The sequence below is a fragment of the Chroicocephalus ridibundus genome, chromosome 3 (genome assembly GCF_963924245.1).
Source record: "Chroicocephalus ridibundus chromosome 3, bChrRid1.1, whole genome shotgun sequence".
Lineage (NCBI taxonomy): Eukaryota > Metazoa > Chordata > Aves > Charadriiformes > Laridae > Chroicocephalus > Chroicocephalus ridibundus.
Window position 1 is genome coordinate 78,188,253 of NC_086286.1, and position 17,980 is coordinate 78,206,232.

At 38.2% G+C, this 17,980-nt stretch overlaps 1 protein-coding gene across 3 annotated transcripts in view; it reads left to right on the plus strand.

The window, feature by feature from the left end:
* The window catches only part of CDK19 (cyclin dependent kinase 19), a 132,562-nt gene that overhangs the window by 100,423 nt on the left and 14,159 nt on the right, over positions 1 to 17,980 (plus strand). For all 3 annotated transcript variants that reach the window (XM_063329779.1, XM_063329780.1, XM_063329781.1), the window contains 3 exons: positions 13,936 to 14,079; positions 14,340 to 14,409; positions 15,616 to 15,688. In XM_063329779.1, the coding sequence (XP_063185849.1) occupies positions 13,936 to 14,079; positions 14,340 to 14,409; positions 15,616 to 15,688 (287 nt within the window). The remainder of the gene's footprint in view (positions 1 to 13,935; positions 14,080 to 14,339; positions 14,410 to 15,615; positions 15,689 to 17,980) is intronic.

A 17,980-nucleotide genomic window follows, 5' to 3' on the forward strand; every position in this document is an offset into this window, starting at 1 on the left:
AATGCTAATGTTCTTGACAAAGGACGCAACTCTTAAAGCTCTCTCTTAAATCTCTGTGCAAGAAATATAATTTTCACATCTCTTAATATTACATAATTCTCAGGAGCCTTAATGTATCACTTTTAGTAATAACTCATAAATTATATAAGATTCTCACTTAACTGCTCTTCAGTTGGAAATAATCATTTAGAAGAAAGGTGATTAGATATAGCAATTTATGAAAAAGGAAATGACAGGCTATTTGGTATAGCCGCTTATTTTCTGTAGCTATTTTCTTAAGCCTATTATATAATATATAATTTTGTATAATTGGTAAATATCAATAAAGTCAGGCTAAAAGCAATGTCATGCCAGCTTTAGTCTATTCTCTTCCAATTTTGTCATTGTGAGAAATATTTGGGTTTGAATTTACTAGGAATGCATTGTCATCAGTTCTCTACTGCAACACGCTGAACATTGTGCAACAGTTGCTACATAATTCAGATGTTTGCTTAGCTTTTTACTGGCTTAGTCTTGCTTTTATTTTTTTAATAATATATTTTCTGTATTCTATATCTAATACTACCGTCCTTATCTTAGCTTCATATATAATGTTAATTATTTGCAGTGTATTCATAATATTCTGGACACTGTCTACTATAGTGTCCGAATTTTTTTTGTTCTTGTAACAAAGCAAGGTTACATTTTGTGGGTTTAACTTTGGGGGAAAACTGTACTAATTACAGTCTGTTTAGAAAGAACTATGTGTTACACAAAACAATACGTAGGCATATTTCATTATTTCAGAAATAGTTTTTCAGTGATATTTCCCCCCTTATTTAATTTGTTCCTTCATAGTAATGAAATACTCTACTTTTCGTTTACTTGCAGAACAAATAGTTGTTCATCACATATATAACATCATGTTTTAAGGAAATACAGGAGTCAGGAAAATATTGTTGCTGAAAAACAGAAATAGCTTTTGCTTTCTGCGTGTTAAAAGGATAGTGAAAAGCCCATGTTAGGGTTTCATGGGGAATAATATTTAGTTTATAATCTAAGCCCTACTTGTTAATAAAGTTTCCTATATAATCTGTTTACCATAGCTACATATGTTACATAGTTACAAGCAACTAACCTACGAGATGAATGCAAATTGGGAAAATGGTGGTGTAGAAGCCAAAGGTCACTTTCTGTTCTGTTACCGCAACAGAAATCTGTACTAAATTTATTGTAGCCTGTGGAAGTTGGTCTGCATTTCTACCACTGTAATTTAAAAGCAGAATCTGTTCCCTTGTGTTCATTGATCCTAATACTCCAGCAAAGAAGTAAAATATGTAAATAAAAGTAACTTGAACAAGCTTCAGGTAAACCCAAGTAACTGCAAACATGTAAAATGCTTGTGAGCATGGAAATGTTAATAAAATTGCTGAATTTATAGAAAGTCTCCAGCACAACAGAAAATACTCAGAATACTAAAGAAAAAAGATTGAAGTAAGTGGCAAGGTACAGTGCTCCTTTTGTTGATGGGCAAAGACTTCTGCACTATAATTTTAAGGAAAGTAAAGGAAATGACTGTGGCAAAATGAAGGAAAAGGTAAGCTGACTTTCAGCTTGAAAGGAGACATCAATCAGATTTTTTTTCACTCTGGGAACATCAAAATAGAAAACAATATTTTAATAAAGTAAGTAGTAAGAACTCTTTTTCATCATAGATTTTTAAGAAAGCATATGATTTATTCTTGGGCATCTGGTAGCATAATATCAAGAAAGTAGCATAATTAACAGAATCACAGAATGGTGAGGGTTGGAAGGGACCTCTGGAGATCATCTAGTCCAACCCCCCTGCCAGAGCAGGGTCACCCAGAGCAGGTTGCACAGGAACGCGTCCAGGTGGGTTTGGAATGTCTCCAGAGACAGAGACTCCACCACCTCTCTGGGCAGCCTGTTCCAGTGCTCTGCCACCCTCAAAGGAAAGAAGTTCCTCCTCATGTTTAGGTGGAACTTCCTCTGCTCAAGTTTGTGCCCGTTACCTATTGTCCTGCAGCTGGGCACCACTGAAAAGAGCCTGGCCCCATCCTCCTGACACCCACCCTTTAAGTATTTATAAGTGTTGATAAGGTCCCCCCTCAGTCATCTTTTTTCCAGACTGAAGAGACCCGAATCCCTCAGCCTTTCTTCATAAGAGAGGTGTTCCAGTCCCCTAATCATCTTGGTAGCCCTTTGCTGCACCCTCTCCAGCAGTTCCCTGTCGTTGAACCGGGGAGCCCAGAACTGGGGCTTGTTTTTTAACAAGTCTTTTTAAGACTTGTTTTTAATCAAGTTGCAGCTTGTATAGCTATCAGTGCTATCAAATAAGAACGTGTTATCTTACCTCCATTTACCAGTTGCCTTAATTAAAGAAATAGTGTATTTGATAAACGGCATCAGACGGCTTATAGTATTTTAGATTTTGTTTGGATTTTGTTGGTAAAAGAGTTCTTTATATTGATCATTCAACCACCCCATAAGCAGGGCTAAAACACTGTTCTGCACTGAAAAAAGATGAGATTATTTATTGTAAAAAAAATAAATCTGAGAACCTGAGAAATCTCTATTGCTTAGTTTCTTCACTTGTCTAGATTATAAGTCAGCAGGAATGTCAGAAAGGGCCATGTGGCAACCGCGTTTACCAACCCGAACAAGATTTAGGTATAGAGAAACTGTAATTTAAAGCTTGGGCAGTGCACTGTCACCTCATTCTATTTCCAGACTAGCATATGCTTATGGAAGCTGGAAACGTGTGAAAGGTATAAGGAGATATCAAAATGCCTTTGAAAGCAAATGTCACAGGAAAATATTAGGTGTATCAAAGGGAATGAATTTATAATGAATGCTGGGATCCATCAGAGTTTCAACAACTCCATTCGACTTTATGCAGGAAGAAAAGAGGGGGAAGTATCTGGGGTGTATTATGTAGGATTTAGGATGGAAATATGTGCATATGTGTTCCATATTGCCTATGCAGCGAGTCCCACACGTTCCGAGTGCATCAGATGTCCTTACTGTGCGCGCACAGATTGTTGGCACGTTGGCCGGGCTGTGGGGCCTCTGGAAATCTTGGACCGATGCCTAAAGCTCTTCTGGTCTCTTGTTCTGGGAGGGCTGGGGGGAAGGAGGAAAAATAAGACCTATCTGGAAAATCTGCTAAACCAGACTTTACAAATGGGGCCAACCAAAAGATTGAAAAGTCCTTGGGAAAGATGCACAGGGGGGTTCCCCACCTGCGGTCTGTGGAGCCATGGGAGTATGGAGACTGCTTTTAAATATCCATGAGAGAGAGTTAAGAAAAGCAAATCTATAGTCAGTCAGCTTCTGTTTGCCGCATAGGGATCCACATTCCTGTTTGTTAGAGATTTTGATTTGAGGGGAAGGGGCTGTGAAAAAACTAGAAAAGAAAAGTTAGAGGAGTTGGGAAAATATTCATTTATGCACTCTGAAAAGAAAAACTCAGGCTGCACCAGAAAGGGAGCCTTGTTCATGCCCTGGGCAATGTTATACGACATGGGAAGTAATTGGATTCAGATGATATTTTGTGGTAAACTTCTTTTGGCATGTGGTAAACTTTCTTCATGTTGATTATCACAGTTATTCTCCTGCTTTTTCTGAGAGGCAAAATATTTTAATACCAAAGATTAATTGTTGCTTTCTTATCTAGTTATTGCAGGTGCTGGATGATTTACTGCTGTTTTTTTCCTCTCACTTGACAGTCCTCTCTAAAATACTATACATGCACCTTTTTTGAGAGAAGAAACTTGCTACACTTCACAAGCTTATCACTGCAATCACCTAAGAAACGTAAAGTTTTATAAAGGATTATTAGGTCGCTTAAATAGAACATTTTAAGACTACATTAATTAGTATTTTGGGAAACCTGAGATGCTGACAGCAACTCAAGGAATATCGTCCACAGCATTGTTATACACTTTAAAACATTAACTGTATTGAGATCTAGCATACTAGTTCCTGCCTTTTTCGAACTCCTGTGTTGTCCTTGCTTCTTAAATCTGTTGATGTCTGGAAATTAGCTAGTGACTGGTGGCCATTTTCAGCTCTGAAGAGTCTGAGGTGTGTTGGAGCGTGTACTAGCTTAATAGTCAGTGGAATGAGAACAGTGCAGCGGGTCAGACCTGTCTCTGCTGTTGTAAAACCATTGGAGGTACTCTAATGTGGGGCAGACAGTAAAGTTTTTACCTCTTAGAACAGTAAGCCGAGTCTCAGGAGATTTGGATTTAAATACTAATTCAGTCTGAAGTGCTGTATGTAGCTTACAGCACGTCATTTAATCCATCCTAGGTGTTGTTTCATTGTCTATAAAGTATTGTCCTGAAGATAAAATCAGTTAATGATAATAGGGAGCTTCAGTACAAGTGTGTTATGAATTATTTTTGTTAACTCAGTGAATGGATTAATTTGTCTGAGAACCTGGAATGTCACTTAGCATCTGCAGTTAGCTCAAGAAATATACACATTCTGGACATTAAAAAAGAAAAGGAGAACAAAACCACCGAATCACCAATCACAACTAGAATCTGCTAATTGTCCTGATTTAGACTGCTCTGTAAATTAACATATAAACTTCCATTCCTGGTCACCCAATACTTTTTCATATGTTTGTGATTCTCTCCTCGTGCAAAACACATGAAGGGAAGAAGCGGGTGCTTTTGCCTCTTTATTCAGTATTTTGGCACATTTGCTATTGTGTGATGATGACTATGACTTAACTGTATATGGATTATTTTAGATCAGGAAAAAGAACATAAAACTACTCAGAAGGCAGAATATCCTCTATAGTAATACCTTTGTGATTAAAACCCACTTTGAACAAGAGGTGCCTTCAAAAATCTGTCTATGCTTAGCCCCATGTACATCAAAAATCATCAATGATTTGTGGGCTGAAAACCCCTCCCTGCTGGTAATGGTCTTAGTTCCATGTCTTTGTCCTTCTAATTATTTTTCCCTCAGAGTATCAGTTTTGCGTTCTTCCCAACTGTTAATAGCTATAGGGCCTCTTATATGAGAGAGCTTTTCCTTCCCTAGTATCTCACTGACTTTGCCCTTTACCAGGCAGAAGAGCTTTGCAGCAGCAGGATTGATTCTCTAGCCTCCCTGAGCAACCTACACTGTGAACTCAGTTGAAAAAAAAAAAAAAAGATTTAGGGAAGTAAGGCAGGAGTTTTTCTTGTAGTGTCTGTTATAGCCCAGAGCAAATAATAGATCCTAATGTGGAAATGGAACAGGAATGATGACATGAGAAAGCAGAACTCGGCATTTGGAGAAGGTTAGGAGATGCATTTTGCCCACTTTCTCTTCATGCTCAATTCCATCCTGTACATGTCAGTTGGGATATATTGTGATTCTTTGCCATATACTACAAATAGGTTGTTCCTTTTATATATGAGCAAGTGAATGGTTTGGTGCGGACTTGAATTTGCATCTTAGAGATGTTTCATTTAGCTTTATTTTTTAAGGCTTCCTTTACAAAGCAGTGAACTAAAGGCTGATTTCATTTTCTTAAATGGAACATGAGGTTGATATTTAAAGATCCAAAAGGTGATCTGTTAAAAAACCTGCTTCTGTAAACGCTTTACCCTAGCTAACTAGTGCAGTAATGAGGAATTTCAGTGTCCTCTATTTACTACCATATCTAAAAATGTTCACTCACAGAAGCTGGTTTTGGTTGAAAACAAAGTACCGACTATCATAATACAGTGCATGCTTCTGGTGCAGAGGAATTTTTTTAGCTAATCCATCAGTTTGATCTTCAGGCACAATTATTTCAGCATTATCAACTGAAGCATTCAACACTACAGCACTGATTCAGTAGAGTGGCTTGTTCTCAGGACAGGTAGGATTTCTTCACAAGTAGACATTGTGGCAATAGCTGTGACTGACAACAGAATTACATTTCACAGCAGTTTATTTTGTTGCCTATCCAATAGATTTCCTTATAGTTATGTAGGGTTTATTCTCAGTGCCTTATTAGAAATAGTTGTAAGGCTGAACCCCTTACTAACAGAAACGTTAAGATATTGTAAAGCGCTCTGTTTAGGAGACTAATAAGCCTCTCAGTGCTAAGACGCAGGATTTCTTCATGTGCATTCCTCTCAGACTGAAATAAGGTAGACATCAAAAGCTTTAATAACTTCCAGAAAAAGACTGTCATGGCTTGTGAGTTGGAACAGGCCAGGAAAGTACTCTTCACACATGTTCCTTGTTATAAGTTAATCTACCAGATCGCAGGCCTTTTGCTCACCTTATGTTAGTTCTGAAGGTGTTGACATGTTGGACCTAGTAAAAAGTTGTAATAGTTAATGACAGAAGCCAAGTGAGAGCACACAACAGATTATAAACTCGTTGTCTCTCTTCATTTAGCATGGTTTTAACCTCCAAAGAGCTCCATTGTGTACAGAAAAGCTGTTTTGTTAAAATATTCTGCATTTAATTAGGAAAAAAAAATATTTTTCTCTTTCGGAGAATATATACTGCTCACTTCTCATTTGCTATGGTTCAGAAGAGCACAGAAAATGGCAACAATTCTCTAATATGCTGTGCTATTTGTACGATATAGATTGTATGATATTGGACACTTACCTGCACTGATGGAATAAGATGGGCGGGGAAAATGGAGGAGGAGGGGGAAATTAATGATAAAGCACCATAATTAGTAATCAGGAGTTCCTGGTCCTATGATCATAGGATAATGTCAATCATTTTTTTTTTCATATGATAAAGTGAAAATGCAAAGCTGTAATGTTCCTTGAAAACTTTTGCTAATTTTAGCGAGCAGCTGCATACATATCTTGGCTTTTCTTAATTCTTTCGTCATTACAGGAGGAAATGGTAGCAACTTCTGTATCAGACCTGCCTAATACTTAGCAGTATAAAAGAGTCTTGTGACCTTTGCGATGAGAAGCTTTCATACTTCCTTTACTTGCTGCAGTTGTTTTGATATTTGGTAGGGGGAAGCAGCCCTGAGGCTACAAAGCTGCCTTTTGTGTCACCCATTACATTCCTTGTGCTTTTGATGAGTTGTCACTGAAAGAACATTTTTCTTTTTACTTTTGTTTCCATGAAAAGCTTTGGCAGCCCGCCAGAGTACCTCTTGGACTTTCTGAGGTATAAGCACTGCTGTTGCTGGAACAAAAGTAGCAGTATGTTCTTTACTACATCTTGGAGATACTGGAGTTGGCATAAAAATACTAGCCCTCTGCCATCTCTGACGCATCTAAAGGCTTAGGATTAGGGAGGAAATGAGGCTGTAACACACTTTCCTTGCCAGAACTCAGCTCTTGTCCCAGTGACCTAATTCCCTGCCCTGAAACAACATCACCTGAGGCTGGAGCCCACCCCGGTTTCTGGAAGAAGAGCTTAGAGAAGAAAGAAGATGGAACCATCGCTCTATTCTGCGTTCATGCAGCCATCGCTCTATTCTGTCTCTCAAGGGTGTTAGCCTGCTCTACTGCTAGCTAATGTAGTTAATCTGTAGTTTATACAGTCGTAGTCTCGGAGACACAACTGAAGAGTTGAAGAATTACTGATGAAAATGTGGTATATAGGATTTGGGGAGGCGAGGGGGAGTGCTTGGGAAGACAGGCACTACAAATCCTTACAAAAGCAGTATAATGTTGGTAAAACTTTAATTCTCATGCTCTGTGGTACAATTGTTAAGATTGTATTTGCCCTGCCTTGAGGATTCCTGTCGTCTTTAGTACATAGGCTGCACAAGAGAAATACAAGGTTGCATATAGAACCATAAACCTGGAATTTCCAAGTTCTGTAAATTAAAGATTTAAGTTCTTTAGCAGAGTTTCTTTGTTTACAATCATATTTTTTCTGCATGAGAAGGGCTACTTAGGGCCTCTGGTCCTATTGCCACTCCCTGTATTAAATCTATTCTACCTCTGTTTTCAGGCTTACTACAATAATTTAAGTGTAATATTGCAAGCTAGATAATGTGTCTAGTCCACAGCAGAAGTCTGAAATCATATGATTCAGGATCTTCATTTAATGCTGATATACTGAGGAATATAAATTTAAGTGGGAAAATAAATATTAGACAACCTAAAATAATTCTGTTTAGAGAGAATGAAGAAGTCCTGGCCCACTGAAGCCCTGTAGAAAATTACATTTTATTTTGGTGAACTCAGAATTTCAGTCAAATTTCAAAATTTTTAAGGTGTAGTAAATGAAATTAATTAGATTCTTAGTACAAACATGAAAAAAGAGCAGCTTAGTTTAAAAGGCTAGGATGGAGGCATACAGGTAAAAAAAAGTGTGAGGATAATAGATGTCATGACTGATGTGAATTAATGTGGTTTTGCCTTTACAAGTTTTGACTTATCTTGACTCTGCATCATGGCACAGGAGATTACACGGTCTTGAAATAAAACACTGCTCTTAGATGCGCATTTGTCTGACACTGAGCGTTCTTCAGATTAGAGAGGTATTTTTTCTGTCTGCAGAACATTCATTTTGTGGCTCTACAGCATAAACTTCTGTTCTTCGGTCAAGTTCTGTTGCGATGCTGTTTTTTAAAGATCGGTAAACGTTGTGTCACTTATCAATGAGTGATAGCAAATTTCTGACCCCTGGCCCACTGACACCACTTCTTGCTTCCCCTTGAAAAGTCTGTCACATGTAAATGTTTGACCCCATTCTCAGTTCTTCGTAGAAAGTATCAAATTTAAAAGGCCAGTAACCACTTCTTCCTTGACCTCTGTCTTTCAATAAAAATTGAAACCTTAGTGTATGAAAGGGAAGACCTTTCCCTTGTGTCTGTGTGTGATAGCAACAGGTATGTTCTATTCGCCTTATTGGACCAAAGCAATGAGAGATTCCCCTTTAGAGGGGAATATTACTAATAATAGTAATTAAAATAATATACTTTAAATCTAACTTCTTGGTATTTAAATCTAGTGTAAAAATTATAAACTCTTTTTCTATGGCATCTCTGTGCTCCTAGGTCACTGTGTGTATAGAGATTCCAGATAAGTTTAGAATCTGCTGCTCTACACAGCATGAGACACGGGATTTTCTTATAAAGAGGTTATACCTTTTCATTAGGCCAATTGGTATTTATTTGAAAAAAAAAAAAAAAAATTAGATGCATGTTTGCTTGCGCAGCCACCTTTTGGGTTTTGAGTATGTTGGTGTATTTTTTGTCCTTGCCTTGATTTGCACCAGGAGGGGTTTAGATTGGATATTAGGAAAAATTTCTTCACTGAAAGGGTTCTCAAGCATTGGGACAGGCTGCCCAGGGAAGTGGCTGAGTCACCATCCCTGCAGGTATTTAAAAGACATGTAGATGTGGTACTTAAGGACATGGTTTAGTGGGACTTGGTAATGTTAGTTTTATGATTGGACTCGACGATCTTAAGGATCTTTTCCAACCGAAATGATTCTATGATTTGAAAGGTTTGGTGAATCTTATATAAACATTGTAGCTCTTTATAGGTAACCTGGATTGCCTTGTTTGGGCTAAGGCCATGCCAACTGGCTTTTAGTTAATCTGGTTGTTGCATTAGCCCTTGGTGGACATAGAAAAGCAGTATTCTGGCGTCCATCCACTGTTTGCTTCCTTTACCAGCATTCAGACATGTCCTAGAGTTTAGACTTTGTGTTTAAACCAAAGCAAAAAAAAGCAGGTTGGTTGAAGCTGCTAGACCAGACTCAGTAATGATGAATTCCACAGATGGATTGCAGCTTTTCCCATTCTTAACTTGCTTTCTTTAACAGAATTTTATTAAAGACTTATATGAAGCTAAGAGCTTGTTTATATATTTCTTTTCTTGGATATAGTTAAAAAGCATAAAGTATTTTGTCTTGGACTATGTCCTGTCTTCAGTGAAGCGTTGTAGTTAATATGCATGGGAAAACATGTTTCATTTTGAGAATCAAGGCTATTGCTCAATAAATTGTCTTATTGTCTTAAACTGTCATAATATTCTTAAAGAATGTTTCCAAAATGTTGGAACAAATACAGAAATGAGATTATCGTGTCATAGAAAGGAAAGAATACATGAGCATTTGTCTGCTTAATCAGCCCTATCATTAAAACAGCTATGTCAGCATCCTTTTGTACTTGCTCCTTGGCTACAGCGCTAAAATAGAGCGGGACACACAGGATTTTCTGAGCTTTAGTAGCTGACCTATAAAGCTATTAGAGTCACAGGTTTTAAAACTGGGACATGGGCAGCCATACAAATATTCTAATAATCTGTGCACCCAGGCATATATATGGAAAGTCTGTTTACCAACCACAAGTAATCATCTTTAAAAGGTTATTTTTCCTTTCTATAAAATTATTATGTAGTATCTGAAAAGTATTGTTACAGTGGAAGGATATTTCACTGGTGAATAGGTTTGAATGGGACCTGAGCAAGCTGTTCGGTGGGGAATCTAGGGAAAGGTGTATGCTACAAGGACCTTCACTCCTACCCCCCTTCCCAGAGCCAGTGAGCAAAACTGGCTTGCATTCAGGTTCAGTGTAAACTTGGGGAAAGTGGGCAGTCTGGAAGTCTTGGAGGGCAAAGTAAAAAAACAAAAACAAAAACAAAAACAAAAAACCCCATACCACCACCAACAAAAAAACCCCAAAACCAAACAATAAAATCCTTTTACTTTGGATTGTTCCTGAAACCTAATGGTAGTAGAGGAAACTGTAGGAAACAGAACCAGAACCATCTTTATAAGTAATACACATATACCTATGTAATACACACATCAGTGTGTATTACTCTGGTATATTCACTAGGATCCTCCCAGGACATCAGATGGGAAAACATTTAGTATCCAATGCAACCTTGGAGGACCTATATGGCCCTGTTGTCAGTGCTTCTGGGACATAACAAGTTAAAATGGATACTGTCTATAGGTTGTCTCTTATTTTTGGCTGTTACTTTTAAACAGAAATGTTATTTATAATGAAATTGTTATACAGCATTATAAGTTCCTCTTGTGCTAGAGGCAGATGTATACTAGATTAATAATGCACTGTAGTTGAAAAATAATGCTTATGTTTTAGGCTTTGCCTCTATAAATGCCCACTTCCGAGGGGTAGTACTTCATGGTACTATTTGGAATAGATGTATTAATGATTAATCTTTTTAGGGACCACAAACTGAAAACATATGAAATGGCACTGGATAGGGAAATTGCTAATTATTGACACATTTTTCCACAGTTAGAGCTGAAGTTTGTATTTGGTTGACTAATATGAACATTGTAGGAGATAAATACCTATTAGGAGTGCTTGTATTGATGAAGGTTTTAAACTTGCCAGAATTTAATGAGGCATTCCTGCTAGAAAAATGCCACATGTGGTAAATAATTACTGTAAATTATGAGTGTTATTAAAAAAAAGGGACTAGCCAAACTTGGCAGAAAAACATTAACTGTGAGAATGGTTTCAATATGTGCCAAGGATGTGTTCGAGATCAGGTTACATAAAAGTTAGATTCACGAAGGGAAGACCCTGACCTGCATGAACTGCATGGCTATAAGGCCTTTTCCAGCTGTTTAATCTTCACTTACGGAAATTAAAGCTTCAGGTTTTCTGTACTAAGTATTTTGGGTTACTTTTATATTAGTTCTTTGAAGCTGAAGAGTATCTGGCAAAAGACCTAAAGGGTTGAACCCCAGCACTATGAACTATAATGACTGCTCAGAGCTAAAGTATTCTCATGCTTGGCTTGTCCAGTTATGCCAGCCCATAGAAAACACAACAGCAGCTTGGGAGTTACCAGTGTTTATTCAGATGTAACTTCCAGTTGGTACAATGTCTGTCTTTCTGAATTCTCAAAGGGTTTAAAATGTGCTCTCTGTATTAATCACAGAGTCAGGGAGTGGGAATGCGCTGCCGCGGTGCCTCTGCTCTCACGCAGTCCAGCTGATGAAGGAGAAACAGAGTTTTGAAGTTCGCTGTGTTACATCAGGGAGATTTCCCAGTTCAGCTTTGCTCTCAACAAGAATACTAGAGTTTGGGGTTTTTTTTCTTTAAAAGGAAAAGGTCAGTCTGGATAGAGCAGTAATGAATAGGATAATGAGCAGTGGCTCAGCCTCTCCCTCACTGTGTGATGGACAGTGAGTGCTGCAGAAAGCCATGAAAGCCAAGAGGGCTGCAACTCCTTTGGCCTCTAGGTAAACCATCTCCAAAAGGGTTTGCTATCTGGTATGAAAACGAGTGAATAAATACTATTAAGTGGAGATGCTATTCTTCAAATAGTAAGTAATATCCATTGTGGAGTAGATAATTTATGCCTACTACCCAGGCAGGAATTGTGATTAATATGCTGCATTAGCTGCTTGAGCAGATAAAATCTCAAGAGCTAAAGATCTTGTTTTCATGCAGATAAGGCTAATAAGAAAATCAAAGGAAGATAAAACCCTGAGAAAGTGATGTAATGCACAGAGCAAGTTATACCCTGTCGAAACTGTAAAGTCTGAATTAAATGCTATCAGACTTTCCTGTAAAGAAAGTGGGGAGAAAGGCTTATAAATTGGGACGCCCTGAGCTCCACACCTATAACATGATAGAAATGGAACTGACCTGTTTCGGTAAACAGAGTGTGATGGCTCTTTTTTCATTCCCTACCTAAAGAGAGCAGTGCTTTTTTCTTTCTTCAGGAGGCCGTGTGTCTCACAGGCAGCACAGGACAAACACCACCACTGACGGCAGGTGGGGTTTTGAGTCTCGGATTAGTTGCAACAAATGAGAGGCTTCTCTTGGTGTTCTCTTTAGACTGACCCTAATAAACCAAACTCCAGTTAGGTAATTTTTAATCTCTTAGACCTATAAAATAGGGTTAAATTGTTTTCTGTATTTATGCTATTAAATTTGATAAAATCCAAAAAGTTTCCCAGGGTCATCTAGTTTAACCTCAGCTACTAAGCAAGTCTCCACACTCCTGTATTCCACAGTCTATACTCATTATTCAGCTGATCTTAACATGTTTTTCCAGAGTTATATCCCAGACACATATTTGTCAATGTAGCAAAGCCATTTCTTTTCTGCTAGTAACCTTCTTCTCACTGACAAATTCACACTTTCATGTTTAGGTGCAGAGTAAAGCATTCAGATCATACAGAACACTAAGATGGGTGGTGGTAGTAGTAACTAGAATGAATACATGTAATCTAGAAATTTCTTCTCCTGTAAATGAAACTAATGTTCACAATAGATTTAATTTTGAAAAACGTATTAATGGGAAATTTATGAAATAGAGGTTGTTATTTTCTTTCATTAAAACATAAGTATATCATGCTGCTGTTTTCTGTATGTACATGAGATGTAGGCGAGATGGTTCCAGTATTGTTCCAGTGGGAGTCAGTTGTCAAGTAGGATTTTTTTTTTCTTTTTTGAGTTTGGTAATCATCCTTCTACTCTGGATTCATATTAGGATCTGGTTTCTCCATTTTTAACTAGTTTGCACTATTTGTCTAAACATGTGAGTCATTAGTCTTTTCCTTCCTTCTAACCTTCTTTCCATTTTGTTAACACTTATCTGTTTGGAATTGTTTTGAAATACATGATAGAACTTCTATTTCGATGTATCTTTATGGGGGATTTATGGTTTGGTTTTGATGATCAGTTGAATGCCCTTTAAACCATGTAATCAGCAAATATTGTGTAGGTTTCTGCCATAATTTGCCATATGTTAAGTGCTGGACTGCCACTGTACAACTTGAAACAGAATTTGGAGACTCTAATTTTGATTGAAAAGAATATATATATGCAGATTTTACCCTCTTTTATGTGTTATATTAATGCATTATTTTTAAAGTACTGTAGGTAATTATACTGTGAGGCATTTTATATTACTGTGTTTATACAGGTTGTTAAGAAATTGTGCAGAAACAAAAAGCAGAGTGATGAAGTACAATAAATTTGCATGAATTATCCTCCTTCTTTCTTAGATATTTGGGCAATTGGCTGCATATTTGCTGAACTATTGACTTCGGAACCTATATTTCACTGTCGTCAGGAGGACATCAAAACAAGTAATCCTTTTCATCACGATCAGCTAGACCGCATTTTCAGTGTAATGGGATTCCCTGCAGGTAATTTATTTTCATTAAAGCATCAGATGTAATGCTACTGAGTTGATTTTTATTTTTTTTTACCCCTAAAGGAAATGACTAGTTGTTTGTATAGGTACGAAGAAGCTGTCCGTTTGATGGATTTGGAAATGCTGACAACAATGGAACAATAGCACTGGCCAACAAACAAAGTCAAACAATTGCTGTAGTTATTTCTTGTGTGTTACTTAACCTACACTTTCAGAATTGTAAATGCTTCTCCTTTTTCCCCCCCACCAAAGATAAAGATTGGGAAGACATAAGGAAGATGCCAGAATATCCAACTCTTCAGAAAGATTTTAGGAGAACGACGTAAGTGATGATAACGCAACAACAGTTCAATGAATGTAGCAGATAGGCAGAAATTGGCTCCTATCCTCCGGCTTTTTGGGCAGGGGATATTGAAGTGTTTGTGTTCTAATGCTGTGACAGCTGTCCTATTTGAATCAGCTGTTTTGCTTGAATGGTGTTCTCTCTCCCAGCTGCTTGTTAAAAGCACTGACTGAGTGGCCTCCTCATTTCTCTAGAAGGGGTCATCATAAGTGCCATTTAATCTATGGCAGGCACAGACAAATGAGCTTGCTTAAACCACTTGTATTAGCTGTTCAAGATAACTTCATTAATTTTGTGTGAGAAGGAGTAGGGAAGCACCTCCCTGGTCCTTTTGACCAGCAGATATGTGGAGACAGTAACGTAGCAGACAGAAATTTCTATGGAAGGTAACATGTTCAATAGATTGTGATGCAAAGCCTATCCGGGATGTGAGAATTTTCCACTTTTAGTGTTTCCTGGTGCTTTGGCTAAATTAGTCAAGTGGTGGTTATAGATCAGAGGGTGTAAGGAGCAACACAGACTCTGTTGTAAGGCAAAGGACATGGATTCAGGAGTTTTGGATTCTGTTTCCAGCTCTGATGTGGATTCATTACGCTGGCTTTACGTGAGATATGAAGCTTATCTGTGCACGAAGCTTCTTTCTTTTGAAAATGGCTATAGATAACCTCTGGATTTGTAGATTAAAGGCAAGGCACAGGTGATACTTATTTGGGGCATTTTTGAGCTTGCGAATTATAAGGACTGTATGGTTTGCAGGTTGGGACTGGGGAGACAGAGTGGTAAACTAACTGCTCTGCCAAATTGCAACTAGAAACAACTTAATAGCTTAGCTGTTGTGCTGTTACGAGCTGCTCTACACTTTCTGTGGCAGAGTTGCTTTAGAAAACCAGAGTATAAACTTCAGGATTAGTTTCTCTGTCATATACCCATGTCAACAGCTTATCCATATACTATAAAAGTTGCATGTTCTATGGAAATAATCTACATAGCTGATACTGCTGCTATTAGTGAAAAGCATGCTTAGTGTCAATTGCTAGATAAGTATTTGACAAGTTTTCTGACAGCAGTTCTTTTTACAGTTTACTTATTAAGGACTGGTAAATGTTTTTATGATTACTTGGTACAGTTCCATATTCTTGATGCTGTATAATTTCAGAAATGTCTTTGTTTAACTGTATTTTTCAGATATGCCAATAGTAGCCTCATAAAATACATGGAGAAACACAAAGTCAAGCCTGACAGCAAAGTTTTTCTTTTGGTAGGTACAACTTGAAAATCACTGTGATGATATGAATGAAAAGCATTTCTAATGGTAACACCTGCGTCTGTTCTTCTATCTCATTTTAATGAGCACCAACGTTAAAGAAAGCTATTTATCACTGACTAGCCATTTTTGAGATGTGTTTTCTTCATATACATTCACGCTGAGCATGTGCTTAAACTGCTGTTATTGAAGATCTGAATGTCTTATCTAATTAAGATCTGCAAGGCGGTCATATACCCAGTCTTACCCTTAGGTCTTCGGTGCAAATAGTATAGTGAGTATTATATATCCCTTGTTTCCATGTTGTTTCAGAGAGCTAAAGAACTCCCAAGAGTTAAATGGTTTTGTGAAGAAAGGGAAAAGGAAAGGAGAAATTTAATTATTTCTTGTAGTAATTTTCTTTTTTCTTTTTTTTTTTCCTTCTTTTTCTTCCCTCTGATGATAGTCCATCTCCGTTCTGTGGGTGATTCCGAACAATATCCCGAAACGTGTATTTGCTGGTTACCTCGTTGAGTCATTCATTGTAGGTGACTACAATGAATTCAACCCTGAGAAAGGGTTGCTCTGATACAGCATCATTTCTGGATGCCTCTGTGATGACTTAGTGCTGTCTAAATTTAGGAATGAAGTTCAAAGACACTTTGCTAGTGCTGTGAACAGGGAGTCTCTGTAATGAGGCTGTTAGTGCAGCTTGAGTTCTAGTGGTCTGTTTTCATCATTAGTTACAGACTCAGCCTAGCAGCCTTCTCTCTTGGTCCTGGAAAAGATTTGCTCTTTGACTTGTTAGTAGCTACTGGGTGATGACACAAATAGCTGTAGAAACAGAATAGGTTGGTCCCAAGTGGGTGGAAGGGAAGCATTCACGTAAGTATGAGATTTCAAGAAAAAAATAATTGAAATTTCTTAAACTCAACTTACTAGGCACACATTGGAATGATCTGGAGGAAGAGTCTAAGTGCAAAGATGGCAATTGTAAGAGACATCGTTAGTTAGCACCTGAATTTCGCCGTTTTCCTACTAAAGGTGGAAGCTACCAGAAAGCCTAGTGGAAAGGCAAAGAAGCAAATGGGTTGCTGTCAGCTTATATGGCTAATTCATCAAGGCTATGAGCACTGAGAGTTGTCTTGGGTGGGTAGGCTACTTTTCCTGGGGGAAAAATTAATCAGATCTCTAAAGAACACACAACTAAATATAGGGTGGCAAAATATGTATACATATGCGTTAGGGTATGTATATGTATGTATACATATGTATATTATATGTGGTGTTATATATATATATGTGTGTGTATACACACACACACACACAAAGGAACTTTTCATGATGGAGTAGTAGTGAGACAAGGTTATTACAGGGTGACTGAACAAACAGATAGGTGTCTACCTATTTATTCCCCTATATAATTGTGAGAATAAGAACAGAGATTTGTAAAAGTCCAAGGGCTCTTTCTGAACATCATGAAGAAGGCAGTTCACTTAGCAAGGTATGAGGTTCTCTTAGTCAAATTTTTCTCACTGTTCATAATCTGGGATGAATAAGGGTGGTTTAGTGATCAGTCACAGAGACAGAGGCTGGTCTTGAACAGGTCAGCCTCTCAGAGCTGTGCATAAGAATGTTCAGGAACATGGACAATCTACTTGGCTGCCTGGCAGAAAAGGACCTGGGGGTGTTGGTAGACAGCTGGCTGAATATGAGCCAGCAGTGTGCCCAGGTGGCCAAGAAGGCCAACAGCATCCTGGCTTGTATCAGGAACAGTGTGGTGAGTAGGACTAGGGAAGTGATCGTCCCCCTGTACTCAGCACTGGTGAGGCCACACCTCAAATACTGTGTTCAGTTTTGGGCTTCTCACTACAAGAAAGGCATCGAGGTGCTGGAGTGAGTCCAGAGAAGGGCAACAAAGCTGGTGAGAGGTCTGGAGCACAAGTCATATGAGGAGCGGCTGAGGGAACTAGTGTCTTTTAGCCTGGAGAAAAGGAGGCTGAGGGGAGACTGTATCCTCTCTACAACTACCTGAAAGGAGGTTTTAGCAAGGTGGGGGTCAGTCTCTTTTCCCAAGTAACAACTGATAGGACGAGAGGAAATGGCCTCAAATTGCGCCAAGGGAGGATATTAAGAAAAATTTCTTCACTGAAAGTGTTATCAAGCATTGGAACAGGCTGACCAGGGAAGTGGTTGTCACCATCCCTGGAGGTATTTAAAAGATGTGTAGATGTGTTGCTGAGGGACATGGTTTAGTGGGACTTGGCGGTGTGGTTAATGGTGGGACTCTATGATCCTAAGGGTCTT